Source organism: Branchiostoma floridae, chromosome 1 (genome assembly GCF_000003815.2).
Source record: "Branchiostoma floridae strain S238N-H82 chromosome 1, Bfl_VNyyK, whole genome shotgun sequence".
Classification (NCBI taxonomy): domain Eukaryota; kingdom Metazoa; phylum Chordata; class Leptocardii; order Amphioxiformes; family Branchiostomatidae; genus Branchiostoma; species Branchiostoma floridae.
The window spans coordinates 6,398,483-6,417,600 of record NC_049979.1 but is presented as its reverse complement, the minus strand read 5'-3'; the positions used below and the strand labels follow the sequence as shown (position 1 = coordinate 6,417,600).

Here is a 19,118-nt window from a genome sequence, read left to right as displayed (position 1 = left end):
TCATTCAAATCACTTTTGAAACTGCTGGTCGAAACAAACACAACAACAGCAAAAGCAAACCTAGCAAACACAGACACTCATACAGTATAGTACAGTGGAAGCCAGTTAATTGCACGTCGGATAAACGCACACTTCGGTCAATTGCACGGGATCCCAAAATCCCGTGGCTGTGCGGTAACTTCGCATTATCGCACACGCCGGATAATTGCACGGGATTCGCTGGCAAATTGGGTGTGCAATTAAGCGGCTTCCACTGTATTCCTTAAAAGTACAGAAAGTAGCTGTATGCTAAAAGACATAAGCTGTAAATACAGTATTATTATCATTAGTAGTAGTAGTAATAGTGGTAGTAGTTCAGAAGGGAGTTGGCAGAAGTTCCAACTTTTTCCTATTGATTTCAATGTAATCTCTAACCTTGCCTCCTCTTATTGATAGAAACTTCCCTCATCATGCAAATGTTCTCCCCAGGTCTAATGTCTGTAACCCTCTCTTCCCTCTTATTTACTCATAACCTCTCACCAGAGCCCTTACCAAAGCCCACATGGAGAATCTCCAGTACTGTAGTTTCTGTGCAACCCTAAGAACTGAATGTTTAAGTTTCCTTTTTTCAGCAATCAATCATTAATTGTGGACTATTATACATTTTTTCTTAGCAACGAGTCAGCAAAATTTAAGAAGTTATTTTGCTTAATAAAAAGCACAATCATGCCATTACAAACCAATCTTTCTATCATTTACTTTTGTTCACAATTCATGATCTTAACTGACTACTTTCTACTGAGGCTGTAGACTTTGGTCAAGTTTATTTCATGGTGGAAGTACATTTTGTGCTGGATAATGTCAACAGCTGCTTGTCTTAAGCTAATTGGACATACATGTATGTCTGCAGTGTAACTGATTTTTGAGAAAGAACATCTGACCTAACTCTGCTATACTCTCAATGTAATATTCATTAGATGCTGCTAGACTCTGTTGTTGGTGGAACCTGTGGGGCCACCACAGCAGTACTATATATCGTAAAACCAAAATAAATGACAGCTATTTTACTTCATGGTGACAGCAGTAGAGAATGCCATAACCTCAGTTGTATCTACAATCAGATCACAGACGTTTGCTGATCATTTGTCCTTACGTTTTGTCCATTTGGCAAAATTTAATCATTATGCAGATGTTGTAGACTTCCCTCCTCCCCATCCAATACCATATGCTTGTCAGCATAAACATTAACAATAACCCTAAACAGTGTCATGGGCAAGATATAACACCCTGTTCTAATCAGCCCTGACATTGAAAGTTCAAATATGGAGGCAGAATGCAATTTGAAAGAAAATAACATGATTTCCAGAGCTATCCTAAAATATCACTTCAGCATAAAGGAACATGTAGGCATGAGGAGTCTGTCTCCATATCTTACATACTCTGCATGATCTGATCTGCGAGTTCTTCACGGCAAGCTAACAAGAACCTGATTCTTGGATGGTCATATGCACAGTCCAAAGACAATAAAAAACTGTCTTTGTGTGGCCCTTTTCTTTTTAAACAGAGTATGCCATTTTAAAACAAGATGACAGTAAATTTCTAGACATTGGTCTACCTTGCCATAAGTAACCATCTCCAAGAACCAGATTGCTGAACAACAGAACACCATGCACTTATTCCAGAACTGCCAGCACAACACTATGGGCTTCCGGTGTGAACAGTGCCAGCCTGGTTTCCGCGGTAACCCCTACAGCGGGGCTGGATGCCTGGCCTCAGACCCGCAGCCCAGGTGTAATTGCCACGGACACTCTGATCAGTGTGACGATGAGGGAAGATGTCTGGTGAGAAGCACAGTGCACTATCATTGCACTTTCATTCTATTTCATTCTGTTATAGCTAAGGTGTCACATTTCCACACACATTCAATCGTCATTTTAATACTATTAAGATTCATATTCATTGTTTGGCATTCACCGATGACTACATGTAAGTGACCTGTAGTGGGGTAGGTGACTTTGTATGTGTTATTGTCAGCATAACTTACATCTTTATCTCTGTATTATTTCACATCCAGGAGAAATATACTTATACCTGAGATTGTACTTTACCCTAGAAATGTAACGATTAGTGTTCCAGGTTAATACTTAATCACAAAGGTGCCATTTTACACATTCATAACAGCATTGATTTTAATAGTGGTGCATATTGTAAGGATCGGAAGGGCTTTCATTTCTTTGCTCCAACCTTGACTATAACTGCAAGTGGCAAATGCGGACATCTGAAGCCAGAACTTCAGCTGTGTTCCCCGGATATCATCAGAATACATCTGAAATGTACTAAATCTAACCATAATTCTTCTTTCAGCATTTTAACTTTTTAAAATTTTTACATGATGTTACAATGGCATCAGTAGCATGCTGTAGACATCCACATTGCCTACCCCTTGGTTTTCAGGGAAAAAAGGTCAACGGCTGGATTCATCACACCACCAGGAGTACTGATTTTTTGCTATTTAGGCAACACTTGATTTTGGTTGGAGGGAGCCACTCTCACCAGTGCTACACTTTCTGCTTATGATACAAAGTGGAGTCAATGTTGGTCATCATTTTCAAAGTCAGAGATGTTGGGCAGACTATGTTGTAGACTGGGTCATGATCAAGTGTTTCACTTGCAGATGGCCCGTCTGTCATCAGCTGAATTACTGCAGTGTGGGGATACAATTTTGTGGCACTTATGGGTTTAATTTTACTGTTAGTGTTACCATCAAGCTTTTCTGTTTGCTTGGTGCATTGATTTCCAATGTTGATGTATTCTGTGAAGAGAGCCATTTCAGAGAAAGTGGATGCTCACTGAGGTACTTATAATTTCAAAATGAATTATTCTGTGTTTGGATACATTTGTCACCTTTCACTGAATGTATCCCTTAACTTCTTTCTCATTATAATGAGCATTCCCTATTCATTTCACCCTCCCTCCTTAAACTCTTCCTCTTTCTCCCCAAGCTGTTTCTACATATCTTTCTTCCACATCAGAACTGTATACAGTATTCTGATCCTCATTCCCATCAAGGCTGTTAGCCCTGCCTTTTCTTTCTGCCAAGATTGTACCTGCAGTAAGCGCAGCCTCCTTTCCTCTGTCACTTCATGGTCATTATTCACTCCGTCTCAGATTGTTTTCCTCAACCAATGTATCTGAGCCCAATGTCCCCAAGGTTTTGATAACATTGCCACTATCCTGTCCCTGTGGTTGCCTGAATCCTTGACTACCTTGTGAATTTATCATTGCACCCAGTCTCCTGCTTTTGAAGGTCAAAATCCCTTTGTTCATCACCATTACATTCAATGTAACCTTGTAGCCACAGCTCATGCTTGCACATTTGGAAATCATCATCAACATGGGTCATCACTAATGCTGATACCCATCCTTTAAGAACCTTGAAAGTTTGCTGCTGATAAAGCATACAACTGTTTCATGTCAATGCTAAGCATTTGTCAAACATGTGATCATAGCAAACTGGTTTGTGCACCCCACCCCTTGCATAACCCATGCAGAACTGCCAGCACAACACTTATGGAGACCGGTGTGAGAACTGCGCACAAGGCTATGAAGGAGATGCTCGGGCAGGCACTGCAGATGCGTGCAGGCTCAGCAACGTTGTACAGCCTCGTCCATGCAACTGCTATGGTCATTCAGATCAGTGTGATGAGAATGGACGCTGCTTGGTACGACCATTTCCTTCCATACACAACTACATTGTGTGTACACCGTCCATGTCATGATGTCTCTGTGATTAGAAGACTAATAATGCTCCCAGAGTCTATAATCTAGCAGACATTATATTTGGTTCCATGTTAAAACAAACATCAATTAATAGATTATATGAACCAGTCATTACCTGTGACAGCTGTGAGACATAATGGTACCTAGTTAAGGTGGTAAAACCAATTAGGCCACGAATAGCCATTGACAACTAAAAACAGTTCCCTCTCTGCCCTAAGCGAGTAAAGCAAGGATGTACTGCTGTGGCTTCGAGTGTTGGTGATAAAAGTATCAAATAAGATGATAACTATGCTGCTTGTCTGTGGTAGAGACAATCCAGAACTACCAATTAGACCATGAATAGCCATTGACAACAAAAAACAGTTCCTTCTTTGCCCTTTGGCAACAAATGATAGCACAAATACTGATACTGGCCTGGCTTGCTCTCTTCTGATGGAAATGGTATTCTATCTTACACCTGACATCATTGTTCTTTTCCCACTGCCACCACCAACAACACTGTTTTTAATCCCATTGTACAATATGATATGATAAGCAACAACAACCACAAATCATATGCTTGCACATTTATTACCTATACTTGAGTGCTGACCAGACTGTACAATATTTCTGATACAGTGTTAGGTTTTCAAGCAAGTAAAGCAAGGATGTACTACTGTGGGTTGTGGCTTGCTTGTTGGTGATAAAGGTATCAATGAGATAACAACTGTGCTGCTGGACTGTCTGTCATGGAGACAATCCAGAACTCAGCTTCATGAAGCAAAATGGCCACTTCTTTGATAGTTATAAAAAATGAAAAAGTTTGGAACTATCTACCAATGTTATGTGCTGTAACCAAGTCATACCACACTACATTTCACATTCTAAAGATCATCACGCTGTATCTTAATGGATGCAGATTGTATAGGGAAGTCAATTGATATCACTTGACCTCCTGGTGACACAGTTTCCAGCAACTAACTATAATCATGTAATAGCAATATGTTTTTTACTTCAGTAGTTGTTAAGACTAAAACCCAAGACTTTCTGCTATTATGTAACATTCTACAGAACTGTCAGCATAACACCATGGGTCCCCAGTGTGAGCAGTGTTTGCCAGGTTTAGCAGGTGATCCCACCAGAGGGACTCCAAATGACTGCAAACCTCCACGCAGACCTTCTTGCAGATGTAATGGCCACTCCAACTTGTGTGACATCCAGGGCATCTGCGTGGTGAGCAGGGAGTCTGAACGCTGAACGCGGCACGCTGAATTTTATATGGCTTTCGGATGTCTTTAGCCGAAATCTATGCGTACTGGCACAAAGCCACTGTTTTTGTCCGTTCCTCCTTTTACATAGTTGTTTTGTAATGAGTAATAAAACACTGCCTCCTGCACTGCCTGTAGAATTGTCAGCATAACACAATGGGAAGGAACTGCGAGCTGTGCCGCCCAGGGTTCACAGGCAACCCATTAGTTGGAACACCTACGGACTGCCAGCCTGTGAAGCTGCCCTGCAACTGTCATGGCCACTCCGACCAGTGCAATGCAAGGGGAAGCTGCTTGGTGAGAAAGCAGCTCAGAGAATCTTACAGACCAGCTGTCTTGTCTTTGTGCTGTCATTTCTTGGTTACTTTGCCATTTTCGGGCAGTTTTTGGACATCGTGATGTGCTGTTTTGGCTTTCTGAAATCAATTAGTTACTTTCCTGTTAACCTTTCTCTCTTTTGATTTGACCTCTTGTTTTCTATTCATCTATTTTGCTTTCAAAGGTCTGTATTCTTTTTCCAAAGATACCTACAGTATTCACACAACAGAGCAAGCCATGTCTGTTGATGTAGTTTTGTTTTATCTTCTTGTCAGCTCATGAGAAGAGCTGATTTGAGCAAACTGTGCAACTCTTTGCTTGATGTCAACAAGGTTTCTATCTCTGGCAGTGTTCCTGTTGCTTGGTCCTTGTCAAGTGCACCCTGTATTTGCTTCAGCCACATATAATTTTTTTTGGCTATATTTTGTTATTGTTTTTTTGCTCTCCTTGTACTGATTCTGCTTTAACTGTTTCAGCATACATAATTATAGGAACCAGATATGATGCTGTCATTCTGCCAAATCAGCAAGTTGTCTAAACTGGTTATCAGTAGACCATATGAGTACATGTAGATTACCGGTATTACGATTTTGTTTTGATTAAATCTGATTCAAATCTCTCTATAAGATATCCCCCACGTATTAGCCACCACTCTATTCTATGCTTTTTTCAATGTTTAGATGAAACATACACATGCTTGATTAAATGCAGTATTTTTAAGAGCTTTTTTTTAACTTGCATAATAAACTGCTTGCTTGCTTTATTGTTCCCTTTCATGTGTAGAACTGCCAGCACAATACTATCGGCACACAGTGTGAATTCTGCCAGCCAGGCTACACTGGAGATGCTCGCAGGGGAACCCCAGATGCTTGTCAGCCACAGGCACCACAGTGCAACTGCAACGGCCATTCTGATCAGTGTGACAGTCAGGGTAAATGTTTGGTAAGTCAGGACATTTTGTAACCATCACAGCAAAGGTAGATATTCCAATATTGTCCTTCTTCAAAAGACTAGTTTCAAACCACAGCAAAGGTAGATGTTCAAATATTGACCTAACGTTACTTCAAAAGACCAGTTTCAAACCACATGTATGATTTCTCCTGTTGGAATGCATGGTAGCCACTACACAACTTTCAGCACCAAGGAGAGTGCCATAATCCATCTGTGCCAGCAGCATTGGGACAACTGCAAGCTCTTCTCCAGAAAGTAACCATTGAGTTTTAATTTCAGATCATAATACAGAAGGTCCCAAAGTGTATGTCCTAAGCCAGGGTATGTTGGAGACCCAAGGTATGGAACAACTGGTCACTGTTGGCCCAGGGCAGTGTCCAAGAGGCCCTGTGTCTGTTTTGGGCACTCTGATCAGTGAGATCCTGACATAGGGGTCTGTTTTATAAGCTGTGGCTACTTTTACCAATTACGTAAGGAAGATTTGTGCTTCTGAGGGACAGCAGTCTCCTGGGTAACATCTGGCACACATTCACATGCTCAGGTACTTGCGGGAAAATATTTGGTCCACCTGCTTTTGAGAGACACCAGTCAATCCTTGTCAAACTTCCTCAAACTGTTGGTTAAAACTTTTGAATTATGAAGTTTGTAATGTATTTGATTATAACAAAATCCATGACAGGACAAAGACTTAAATTTTAGGTTGATTAATCATAATCACGCTCATTTATCCAAATTTGTGTGTTACTGCCGGATCCAGACGTTGGATACCATTCATTGTGTTTCTACCAACCCAATGGGCCGTTGGGAGCGATACAGCCAAAACATTGCTATGGAGATCATATGGACACCCTGTTGTACTTACAAGACTATCCTGTTGTTCTGACAAATAGAACTGTCGGCACAACACTATGGGTGACAACTGTGAACAGTGTGTGCCTGGAACTGTTGGGGATGCTCGCCTTGGCACGCCGTATGACTGCAGGAGGACCCTGGTTTGCCAGTGCAACGGGCACTCTGATGATTGTGATCAATATGGGAGATGCTTGGTAAATTCAAAACAGCACAATAGCACTTTTCCCTCTTCTTTTTGTACAACTTGATACAGTAGCTAGTGAACACTCACTATTGTCTTTAGTCAGTAAGGTGAAACTGCCAGGGCTTTCCCCTGAACTCACACTGCAAACTACCTTCAGCTTCTTGCTCACATGCACCCGCTGGTGTAGGTTAGAGTCATCCCACTCACTTAGCAGTACTGTTTGATTCACTGCTAGTGTTAAGTGCTGTCACTGGTATGATTAGGCATGGGTTAGGAACAAGCTGCACTGTCTTTGCTCTCACCCCAAGCTTTAGTTTGAGCACTGCATGTCCCGGGTCGCCTGCTGTCTAGTACATACATGTAGGAAAGGATTCTGGTTTCTCTACAGAACTGCCAACATAACACCATGGGTGATCGCTGTGAGCAGTGTCAGCCAGGCTTTTTTGGTGATGCTCGACGAGGCACTAATAACGACTGTCGCATGTGTATCTGCAATGGGCATTCCAGCCTGTGTGATCAGTACGGGAGGTGCCTGGTAAGGCAGTACACATCTGTGTTTGTCCTGTACGTTTGCGGATATTACAGTGACTTAACTCAATGTCCACATGTATGTTCACCCCCTAATGGAGTACTGTGGCCCTCTCTTGTCTTGTCATCTTGTGGTGGAATGTTGTCCATAATCATTGTCATTTGTTACTCACATGACAGTCGTGTATGCACCTTGTGTTGGTCATGTCTAAGTCAGGAGATGCATGTGTTGGTCGGGATTATTTTGCATTGTAGTTCTTGAGGCATAATTTCTAAAACCAACTGAAGATATAAGAGGAGCCTGGGGCACAGTAGACTTATAGAGCTTTATAAACTGTCAGTAATCCACTGATCTGTTTTTTTGTTTTGTTTTGTATCAGTATTTTTCCAATGACTGTAGTCCTGTTTTAGGGCCCAAGTCTGTTAATCTGTTGGTAGTTTTGTCTTGTCGTAGGGCCCATGTCTCATTTTAAGTTCAGTTTGTTAACAGGTCTTCTGCTACATATATGTCTGGCCCCTTGCCAAGTCTTTTTTGTTTTAGCACAGAGGTCCTAGTAATTCTGACATAACTGCACACTCCTATATTTTGTTGTAGTTCAGATTATATATCCAGTAGATGTATTATCACCTTTAATCCTTGCTGTGGAAATCTGATGATTCCTTAAAATCTCAAAAGATGATCTGTTTTCATAACAAAGAGATGTTTTTTCAATAAAGCATAAACTGATATCTCTATATTAGAACTGCCAACACAACACATATGGCGAAAACTGCGAGAACTGCAAGCCTGGTTATATAGGTGATGCCAAGGGGGGTACGCGCAAGGACTGTCGACCAGTCAGCCCTACACGGCCGCAGTGCCAGTGTCACAACCACGCTGACAGGTGTGATGAGAACGGTTTCTGCCTGGTAAGAAATTCTCAACAATCGTGTATCTCCTGGGTTCTTCGTAACTTTTCATGACTAGTTCCAGGTGCAGTTATAGCATACATTTAGCTGCTAGGATGTCTTAGTGTAGGATCATATCCTTTATGTAATAGTAGTTGATGTATAGAATTCAATGTACAGATTTTCACGTGCACAATATTTCTATTACACATCAAAGTTTGCTATGTGCTCATGATATCTGCTATTGTTTTTCTAACTGATCCTGATTGTTTTGTCATCTTTATATCCTGAAGTCAAGTCACCACCAACAATCCTGGAAGTTTAACATTGAACACAAGACTAGGTGGTCGTTCATTTGTGCCTTATGGTCTTTAACTCAAACCCTTTGACACATTCTCTCCTACGATTGACAAACTTTAAGTTGAATTTTGTTCTCTTGCAGGTCTGTGTATGCCATCGATGCGACACATCTTTGTTAACCAATCTATTTTTAAATTGGACAGGAGGCCTGTTTTTGTTTTATGTTCCTGGCAAGAAACTCTGCTCCCATGAAAACCAGGAATGGTGCAACAGATTTAATTTAGGAACATTCTACACGTTTACTGATATTATCAATGATGAATCTCAGTGTTTTTTGGTGAGTGATTTTTACATCTTGTTGGCCCTGCCCAAAACAGAACTGTGAGGACAACACCGAAGGCCCCCAGTGTGAGAGATGCCAGGCTGGATTTGTTGGGGATGCCACCAGTGGACAAAAGGATGCCTGCAAACCCATATCCCAGCCCAAACCCTGCAACTGTAACGGGCATTCAACAACTTGTGACAAGGATGGAAACTGCTTGGTTAGGAGACAGCAGCATGATTTTATACTGACCTTATTTTTCATATCACTTTAATTATCACTTGACAATGTTCTCAAGCACAGCACCATCGGAATGGGCAACGAAAAATCATCTATGGGCAGTTGCAAGAAATCATATGAACATTAGAAGAAAAATAATTTTGGAAAACTTAACAAAAAGTTATAACTTTACCAACATTTGCAACTCCCACTGTGATTTTTCCTGGTCTGTCCCTAATAGATGCACTTTTCTATAACATGGAGCACACAATATCATTCAAGCACAAGGCCCCCATCTCTATAGCACACTTTCTAACATTCTGTTGCACTGTATGCACTTACAATTTCCTTTCAATTTCCTTTCAAATGGAGAACCACATCTTCTCTTATCATCTGAAGGTGGGACAACTGGTGGCAGTCTACATTGTATAATACATTGCCAGATATCATCTATCATGAAGATCATCATCATCAAGGTTGCAATACTCCAATACAAAGACCTGCCATTCCTGGTAACATGATTTTTGTCTGCCCACTTCACCTAGCAGAAAGTGGGAAACAAGCTGAAACTTGCACTCAGTCTCATCATTCAATCAACATTCCACATCTGTCAAGTCTGTAGATTTCAAAGTGGCATCCTGTGACCATCAAACTGCCTCCTACAATATAAATTTGGAATCTATTAGAATGCATTTTCATCTGACTGTACATTTCTCTTGTGTACAGAACTGTGAGCACAACACGGAAGGGCGGAACTGCGAGCGCTGTAGACCTGGCTTCTCTGGTAATGCTAAGCTGGCCACAGCCGATGCCTGCAAGCCTAGGGTGTCATGTGACTGTAATGGTCACGCCACTCAGTGTGATGGTGAAGGCAAATGTTTGGTAAGGATGATGATAATTTCTAAAGCTAATACTTACCGGTATGTGCATTCAGATGTATCTTTCGACACAGTCAGTTGGTTACATGAGTGGGAACCATAACGATAGTTCACCTTTATCCACGGGGTAACCTATGTCCGCCATTTTCAAATACAGGTTATTTAGGAATATCAAGTCATCGGACGGTGGTTTCAAAGTGCAATCTCTTTTGAAAACATCGCAATTGGAAACCACTGTCGGTCAAATTGACATCCCTAGATATCTCTATCCCACGATATATACCTATAATCGACGAATATAGGTCACCCCGTGGATGAAGGTGAACTAATGTTACATCTATGAATAGACCTGCAAGCTACGTGTGTATGGTATTAGCACTGTATCGCTGGTAGTAATGCTCTGCTGCCTTAAGGAAACAAACATATATGGCTAATTTAAATCCTGCTAACTGCCAACATTCCTCGCACAGAACTGCAAACATAACACGGAGGGGGCCAAGTGTCAGAAGTGCAAGCCGGGTTACCGAGGAGACGCCACCCAGGGAACCTTTTTAGACTGCAAACCTATCCCAGCATGCTTCTGCAATGGCCACTCTGACCTCTGTGACAATTCTGGCAAATGTCTGGTGAGGAGATAACAACTAACATAGATCAGCAGTTAACAGCAGCTGCTGTGGTCTAGAATAATCTCCAAGCAGATCCTACAATGGCATAAGACTAATTGCCCTCCTTCCTGTTTGGTGCTAACTTCCAACTGGGACTTGTTCTGGTCACGGACAGTAGCGAAACACACTCCTAAGCCACTTCACTCCTCTGCCACCTTTTGATACTATCTTATGCTAACGTAGGATCTGCTCGGAGATTAGTCTAGAAGCCGTAAAATAGGACTTACAGGAAGTAGACTGTGTATACGGATTTGGGAAGCTTGGATTTATTGACCTTTTATACTAGAACAATTGTGGATGCATGAACTGTACAACAGAGGCCATACAGGTGTAGGACTCAATATTGAATGAAAGTGAAATATCTCTGCACCCCCTACTGACCTTCAGCACCACAGATAGACACCTGTGACAGCAAAGCAGCACATCTTACACTTTCTATGATACTCTCTTTAGTATCTTAACATCTGTAATTGTGTCTTGCTATTCTCTGGAAATGCGGGCTTGCAATGCATGATATCACGTTCATCATTCAAGAAGCTTTTAAACGCATGTCTTTCTCTCCTATGCAAGAATTACAAGTAGAGTCCATGAAAATACCATTTGACTGCCATCTAACTTATATGTCATGTCAGGCACAATGCTCAATAGTGAATGCTGTTCAGCTTTGACCGCTTACTTAAATCAGCTGTTGACTTTTAAGTTGTAGAGTTTAAAATGCTTTTCTGCTATGCTATATTCCACTGTGCTCTCCAGGACTGCAAGCATTTTACAGAGGGCCCTAACTGTGAACGTTGCGCCCCTGGCTACATTGGAGACGCTAAGAAGGGAACACCAAATGACTGCAAACCTAAGGTTACGGAGACAAAACAGCCGACTGCTAAACCAGAGGTTAAGCCCACTGACAAACCAGAGGCTAAGCCTACTGATAAGCCAGTGGTAAAGCCCACTGACAAACCAGGGACAAAACCGTGTGAATGTAACGGCCATTCCTCGACCTGTGACAGCAAAGGACAGTGTCTGGTAGGTCATCAAATAGTGACATTGTGACATCACAGGGTACTTTTCAACTGCAAATAGTTTGGAATTATTGTTCTGTCTTTGCTTTCAAGCATGTGAAGGTATCCTATGGAGGAACCTCCACATTTCTTAAAAACTGGCAGTTGTCTTTACTTAAATGTCACAATATCGACTGAACACGATTTCGGTTTTGTAAAGCAGTGCACCGCATTTCTTTTCCCTCCCTTCCTAGAACTGTAATCACAACACAGAAGGCCCCCACTGTGAGGTGTGCCGTCCTGGCTACACTGGTGATGCCACCAAGGGAACGGCCCAGGACTGCAAGCGCCACGAGCCTTCTGCTTGCCCCATGTGCAACGGCCACTCATCAACATGCCCCAATGGCAGATGTCAGGTTTGTTTGTTTGAACATTTATTTATTAATGAGAAGCTCAAATGGGCCTGCAGGCCGATTTTCATTGAGGTCATGAGGGAAGAGGGAAGGGTCAGATAAGAATATAACAGAGAGGGTCAGATAAGAATATAACAGAGGTACAGATTACATCGAGTCCTAATAAATCTAGCCTGATTTAATCACGCTTCTTAGGCCAGTCCTTCATTGCCGGGAGGAGCCTACCAGTTCCGGATAGCGGAGTTTGCGTTACACAGACTATAATAAATCTATCAAGATACATCACTACATATACGTGGTGCAAAACATTAGTAGAGCGAAAGCTCAGCATTCATAGTCTGTGTCCATTCGTTTTGGTCAATTTTTTTACTTCAAAAGTCTCTTAAAGCAGGTCAGATTTGGAGCCATAAGTGTATGTGGTGGTACATTTGTAGGTTGTTCCTCCAGACATTAGGGCCACAGAATATAGGTGATGACTCAATTATATTCTTTACTGGTTACTGAATTGATCTAATATATATTAAATGTATGACTCTTTGCTTAATCATGGTCCACTGAAGTCTACCATAAGTACTACATGTGATTCTCCAACATCTGTTGGATATTACATACAATATGAAGTGAAACTGGAAGTAACTGACAGACATCTTTTACTCCTATCCTCCCCAGAACTGTCTCCACAACACCGTAGGCCAGTTCTGTGAGCAGTGCTCGCCTGGTTTCTATGGAGATGCCACATCTGGTACCTACAGGGACTGCAAGCGGTGCCCATGCCCCCTGGCCATTCCATCCAATCAGTAAGCTTTAGAATTGTGATGTCTGTGAAATTGTACACTTAGATCATACTTACGCATGCATTGACAAGAACTAATCAAGCAGTTCCTTCTGAAAAAGCACTAGTAAATAGGTGTATGCGACAAGAGCATGATGGCAACAGCAACGTCTGTACAGAAACCCCATAGCACAGTGTCAAATTTCCAGTTTTTGCATCATCCTTTATATACTAATGCAAACATGTTAAGAAATGACTTTGAAGTACCATGATGTGATAACATTACATGACACTCAGCTAGAAAGCTGAGCTCTAAAACTTCAGCAGATTCTGTGACTCCAACCCACTTTACTAGAGTCTTATGAGTCAATGGTGTACTAACTAAAGGCACTTTGTTGTTGCCTGGCAGGTTCTCCCCCACATGCGTGCTGGATGTTGATGGCAAACCCACCTGCACAGCTTGTCCAGCAGGCTACATGGGCAGGGACTGTGGAACGTAAGTACACTCCATTTTCAACACAGCCTTTACACCAGGGTTGTTAACTTCCCATGATGCTGGACCTAACGCTAGTTCACCTTTATCCGCAGGGTAACGTGTATCCGTTGTTTTCTAAAACATGGATTTTAGGGATACCACGTTGACAGAAGGAGGTTTTTGAAACTGCCATATTGGGAATATATTATAATTTGAAACCATGAACTGTTAGTTAACTTGGTACCCCTGTTCTCAAACACAACGGATAAAGGTTACCTGGCGTATAAAGCCGAACTAGAGTTACATGTATGTGTTGAAATGAGAAGTAATTGTTTATCATGTTCAATTGTCCAAGTTTGGTAGTCTGTTCATAGTCTATGCCCTTTTTTCTACAGATGTGCTCCAGGATATATCGGCAACCCAAGAATCCAAGGCCAGACATGCAAGAAAAATCCAGGTAAGCTGTTAATGGATTAAAGTACCTGTATGGTGATAATGCTGGACAGTCTACTTATTACTCTTTCTTTTTCTATAATTTCTGGAATAAGGTAAAGACATGAAGATTGAATAAAGAATTGGGAAGCAAAAGTATGTAAATACAGACCTTGTAAAAGATCTTACTATCCCAAGTAATGTAAGAATGCTATAAATGAAAGCCTAAGCTACAGAACATTTAAAATATGATTTCTTCAAAGTGTCATGTAAATAAATATTTCAGGTCTTGGGTGCAATGAAATTTCATGAATGGCCCCCAAAGTTATGGGAATATCAATATAAAATAAATGGCAGCACAAAAGGCAACTGAAGAAAATCTGGTTTCAAAGAGATCTGGCTGTTTGACCTTAAAGAAAAATACAGAAAGATGCTCCAAAGAGACATGGTAGTCCAAAGCGGGCCTCCATCAGAAGTAACAAGTTTCCTTCCTGGTCTGTCCGACAGCCATTTAGTGGGACGGACCACAGACGCTCACCTGTCCACCATCTAGCCAGGTGACCCCAGAGGAGTGACACCAGGGAGCAGGGGTGCACAGCTACGGGGCAACCATGTAGTCAGCTTGTCTATAAATGCAGCTTTAGTGTTTTAGGGGGTGAGAGGGAAGGTTGTTAGATTGGGGAAGGATGTGTGTAATGGTCTATTTATCAATGTGTTTTATGGTTTGCTATGATTTGGTAGTTGTAGGACTACGTGTATAGTTACCTTTCCCTCTAGCAGTTAAGTGCAGGTTAGACAAACATGCAGGGAAATCCAATATAGGATACGTGTAGCAGGATTTATCAATCACCTCGAAAGAAAATGCATGAAAAAAAGTTGAATATGTTATGAAAAATCTCCAACTGAACCCCAGACTGTTCAGTGTACCATCAATAATGTTTGATGGTAGAGTCAATTCCATATTACCGAGAGGGTGTTTCTTGCCTTTTGTTCTAACATTTTGGAAATCTTTGTGACAATCTAACTGTGATAAGTAACTGTTTAGAACTATTTATAACATCTATGTGACGTTCTAAATATTTCTATAGTATTCAAGCATGTTAGAAAGAATTCTAACATCAAATACATTATTTCCGTTAGTTTCTAAACTGTTCCAACGTAGATGCATCATTTGTGATCACATGTTCGAACATAGAAACAATATGATGAAACTGGGTCAGTGGGCTGGGAAGAGGGCAATTCACACATCCCTGCCAAGTGCAGGAAATTATGTCTGTCTGCCACCTTCTCACAAAAGACTCACCAGTGAAAATCTAAAAATACAAGAGCCAAACAAAGGACCAAGCTTAGCAGCTTTGTTTATGGGGGCAATAAAAGTTTTTATGGAGGGAAAAAATGACAAAAAATGTTGGAACATGTTGGAACAATAACAAAAACACATAGATGTTTGAAAATTGTTCTAAATAAAGAGATAATTATATCATTACTTTCCCAAATGTTCCAACAAATATAAAAAGGTTCAAACATGTTTAAAGTTTCATTTTGAAATGTTTGAACAATTTCGAACTTAAGTGACTGAAATGTTCTTTTACTCAAAATAGTTCAAACTTATTACAAATATTATTTCAAAACCATCTCGGTGACTTGGAATTGACTCTACTCACATTTTTAAGGTTGTACAAAAATTGTTGTTTTGAAGCTTGTCACAAAACGGAATTGGATACAATAATAGTTAAGTTCGTTTTAGATGATAGATGATGAAAAAAATTGCAATGCCATGATTACGACTTTCCCTGTTCTGTAGAAAGAGATGTGTATTTATATTGGTGATTTTACCCTATCGGTGGACCGTGTATTATGTTGTCCTTTGGCCAAAAGGGATGTTGCATTGCATTTGTTTGAATGACTACCTGATTGCAGGATCTGCATATGATCAATTTTACTGTGATGATTTTCTGCACTCATAAATGATGAGTTCAATTTCTGATAGTTATGTACAGTAAAAGTGACCTTTCTTTTTCTCACCTTTGCTACTGTAGAAATGCCTTATTAGCCCTAGCCTTTTAGCCAAACTTAAAACATTGTAAGGAATTGGTGAGAATGATTTGGTGAGAATGATAACATTCTTACAGTTTATTTTGAAATAAAAGGGGTGAGCTAGAAGTTTGTGTCAACGTTTTACTTTCTGTTACAATTACTTATTCTGGGGATTCCTAATCCTAAAAAAATTAAACACAGATGTACTTGGGTGTACAGGGTGTACTTGGTAACAAAACAGACATTGTCTTACATGTATACTTTACACAGGCCTAGTGATTGGTATGTCGACTTCAAACTGGGTGTGAAAGGGTATAAGATAAGAGACCTGCTGGGGTTATATCTAAATACATAAATACCTTGGCAGTCAGGCTTTATGACAGGCTCTGACTAGATAAGCTTGCCCAGGTTCAGAAAGGCCTTGATCAGTTCACACTGGATCTAACTCTGCCAACATGATATGGTGATTTTCATCCTGATGGTACCACCATGCATGGTACTCCTGCTCAGGGCCATCACTACGTAAATTGCTACGTCTTTCCCAACAGCTGCCCAGAAAGACCGAACCAGCTTTAATGATTTGAGTTTCCTTCCTCACCTCAAAAAAATCCCCCCAGACCTGTCTTCTGACTTCTTCCATGCATCCTCCTCAATTCTCATCCATTGCCATTCCTCCTGCAAACATTTCCATGTAGATGCCTTAGGATGTGCTGTCTTGAAAACATGACCAAGTGCTGTATGGCCTTCTTTTCTACATGTTCACCTTAATGGTGACAACTAAGTAGAGCAGCTGCAGACCCTTCACCTACCCATGTGCAGCACATTACTCCAGGAGGCTTTCATTGTAAATACTAGAGACTTACAGAAGTTCAAACGTAAAGTAAATGCCCACCTCAATGCTACTCGCCAGCGTGCTGTTTTGTAAAATGTTATTCAGTTCAGCAAAGCAGCTATGATGAGGTGGTGGTCACAGCTTAGTAAAAAAAAAACTCTAATATGCCCTTCCAAGATGCTTGATTCTAATAAGTTAATACAATGACTGTATTGTGTTCAGATCTGTGAGTTCCTTTGAAAGGTCTCATTGCTCATCAGTGGCACATCTTGAATCAAACACATCTATGCAATAAGGTGCTGTTCATATGCTAATCATGGATAAATCCATTTACATCAATACACATCATACTAACCACTGTGATTTCTTCTTCTGTCTTGTGTCTTCTGTCTGTCCTCCCTCTATATACTCCAGTTGGTGCCCCCACCGTGAGAATCTCACCCTCGGCACTCAGCTCAGAACCCGGGACATCTGTCACTCTCAGCTGCGATGTCAGCGGGGCCAGGCCTGTTAAGGTGGGGTTACTTAAGAATTAGTCATTTGTTATTTTATTCTATTTATTCAAAATGTAATAGTACATTACACAGACCTATAGGCAGCACAAGCTGATTGCATAGGTCTACAAATAACATTACATAACAATGGTACAAGACAATGTCACATAAGATGGCATATACATTGTGCGTAATAATTAGTTGAATGATGTTCTTACAAGAGTAGTCTATTACTATTAATGATAGTAGTATCGCTTGATACTAGGATAGATCAAAGAGAGCAGAGACTAATCTGAAATTCTTCTGGGATCATGCATAGACTTTGCAATCTTAGTATAGACTAAAGCCAGTTTGATAATAATATATATATGGTGCATGCAATTACAATGCCGTACATCCATTAGATTCAGCTTTCCAAAGCTAGGTCAGACTTCACTGTTAATGTTATCAACTTGTTGGTTCAGTTGTTCTGGGGCCGGAAGGACGGACAGCCTCTCCCACCACGCGCCCATGTGAGAAGCGGGACCAAGGACTCCCTGCTGGTTATTGACCCACTAGAGGACGCTGATGCGGCCACCTACGTGTGCACTGCTGTCAACCCACTTGGAACTGGGGACCAGCAGGCAGTTGTGGACGTCAAGCCAAATGAGTGATGTCTCAGAATGGATGTGGATATGGCCAGGATTGTGTTTGTCTGTACTCCCTTCCATTCCCAGTCTGGGGCAGCTAGCAGAAGAACGTAGGCCAGTGAGCTGTGAATTGATACTTTCTTACTTACATCATTGGTCTAAAATTATTGTAACTGGAAGGGGGGGAAGGATTCTGTATGATTCACCAGTGCTTTGGTGGTAAACCTGACACACAATCCTTGCTTGCCAAGAACAGGCAACATTCTTGCATAAGGATTTCTTCTTATCTGTTGTAAATTTGGAAGATAAATGGTAGGATGGTAATGTTGTCTCTAGGTCGGTAGAGTTGTTTTGGACTTTTTCAAGGAATAATATCAGTAACTTCAGTAAGTAGCTACATGTATAGGGTAACGTTATATATTATAGGCTAAGGATGTACCTCAGGGTTCTTCTTCTTTTCTTCTATCCATGGTTAGATTATACTGCTGCTGGGTTCCCTGATGCAGGGGTAGGCAGCAGTCGGCCAGTCTTCACACTCCGCTTCCATTTGGCTCTGTCCAGTGGGTCGACCCCTGTCAGACCGCACTCCTTCAAGTCCCTGCTGACACAGTCCCTCCAGGTTTTCCTAGGTCTACCACGACCTCTGTTGCCCGATACTTTCAGTTTGGTGATCTTATTAATGCAGTCACTAGATCTTTCAACATGCCCAAACCATCTAAGACGGCGGGACTGCAGCACTGAGATGATGTCCAGAATACCAAGTTTATCAAGTAAGCTAGATGAAGGGGTCTCATCCCGGGGTTTGACGCCACAAATCCATCTGATCATGGCACGGTCATTGCGGCGCAACCGCTGTAGATCCGAGGTGGTAGGTGCCCAGGTTTCACTCCCATGAAGCATGGCCGCACGTACACAGGAGTCAAACACC

General features: G+C 41.3%; 1 protein-coding gene and 1 long non-coding RNA gene across 51 annotated transcripts in view; one reads left to right on the top strand and one right to left on the bottom strand.

Moving 5' to 3' along the window:
* Window positions 1-18,604, top strand: part of LOC118428438 (fibrillin-2-like) — a 68,337-nt gene extending 49,733 nt beyond the window's left edge. For 32 of the 50 annotated variants that reach the window (XM_035838695.1, XM_035838533.1, XM_035838523.1 and 29 more), the window contains 18 exons: window positions 1,662-1,820; window positions 3,531-3,701; window positions 4,810-4,971; window positions 5,145-5,303; window positions 6,108-6,266; window positions 7,166-7,321; window positions 7,700-7,846; window positions 8,581-8,748; window positions 9,405-9,569; window positions 10,295-10,450; window positions 10,917-11,072; window positions 11,865-12,131; window positions 12,361-12,522; window positions 13,189-13,316; window positions 13,701-13,787; window positions 14,162-14,223; window positions 17,482-17,582; window positions 18,026-18,603. In XM_035838695.1, the coding sequence (XP_035694588.1) occupies window positions 1,662-1,820; window positions 3,531-3,701; window positions 4,810-4,971; window positions 5,145-5,303; window positions 6,108-6,266; window positions 7,166-7,321; window positions 7,700-7,846; window positions 8,581-8,748; window positions 9,405-9,569; window positions 10,295-10,450; window positions 10,917-11,072; window positions 11,865-12,131; window positions 12,361-12,522; window positions 13,189-13,316; window positions 13,701-13,787; window positions 14,162-14,223; window positions 17,482-17,582; window positions 18,026-18,214 (2,754 nt within the window). In that variant the 3' untranslated portion in view covers window positions 18,215-18,603. Of the gene's footprint in view, window positions 1-1,661; window positions 1,821-3,530; window positions 3,702-4,809; window positions 4,972-5,144; window positions 5,304-6,107; window positions 6,267-7,165; window positions 7,322-7,699; window positions 7,847-8,580; window positions 8,749-9,404; window positions 9,570-10,294; window positions 10,451-10,916; window positions 11,073-11,864; window positions 12,132-12,360; window positions 12,523-13,188; window positions 13,317-13,700; window positions 13,788-14,161; window positions 14,224-14,705; window positions 15,017-17,481; window positions 17,583-18,025 lie in introns of those variants that run through there. The other 18 variants (XM_035838519.1, XM_035838864.1, XM_035838791.1 and 15 more) reach the window with 12 other exon arrangements.
* Window positions 787-18,132, bottom strand: LOC118428731. The gene is made up of 3 exons (XR_004832680.1): window positions 17,998-18,132; window positions 17,423-17,574; window positions 787-1,127 (listed from the first exon to the last, which is right to left on the bottom strand). It is a non-coding gene; the product is annotated as an uncharacterized LOC118428731 (long non-coding RNA).
* Window positions 18,605-19,118: the final 514 nt, after the last annotated feature.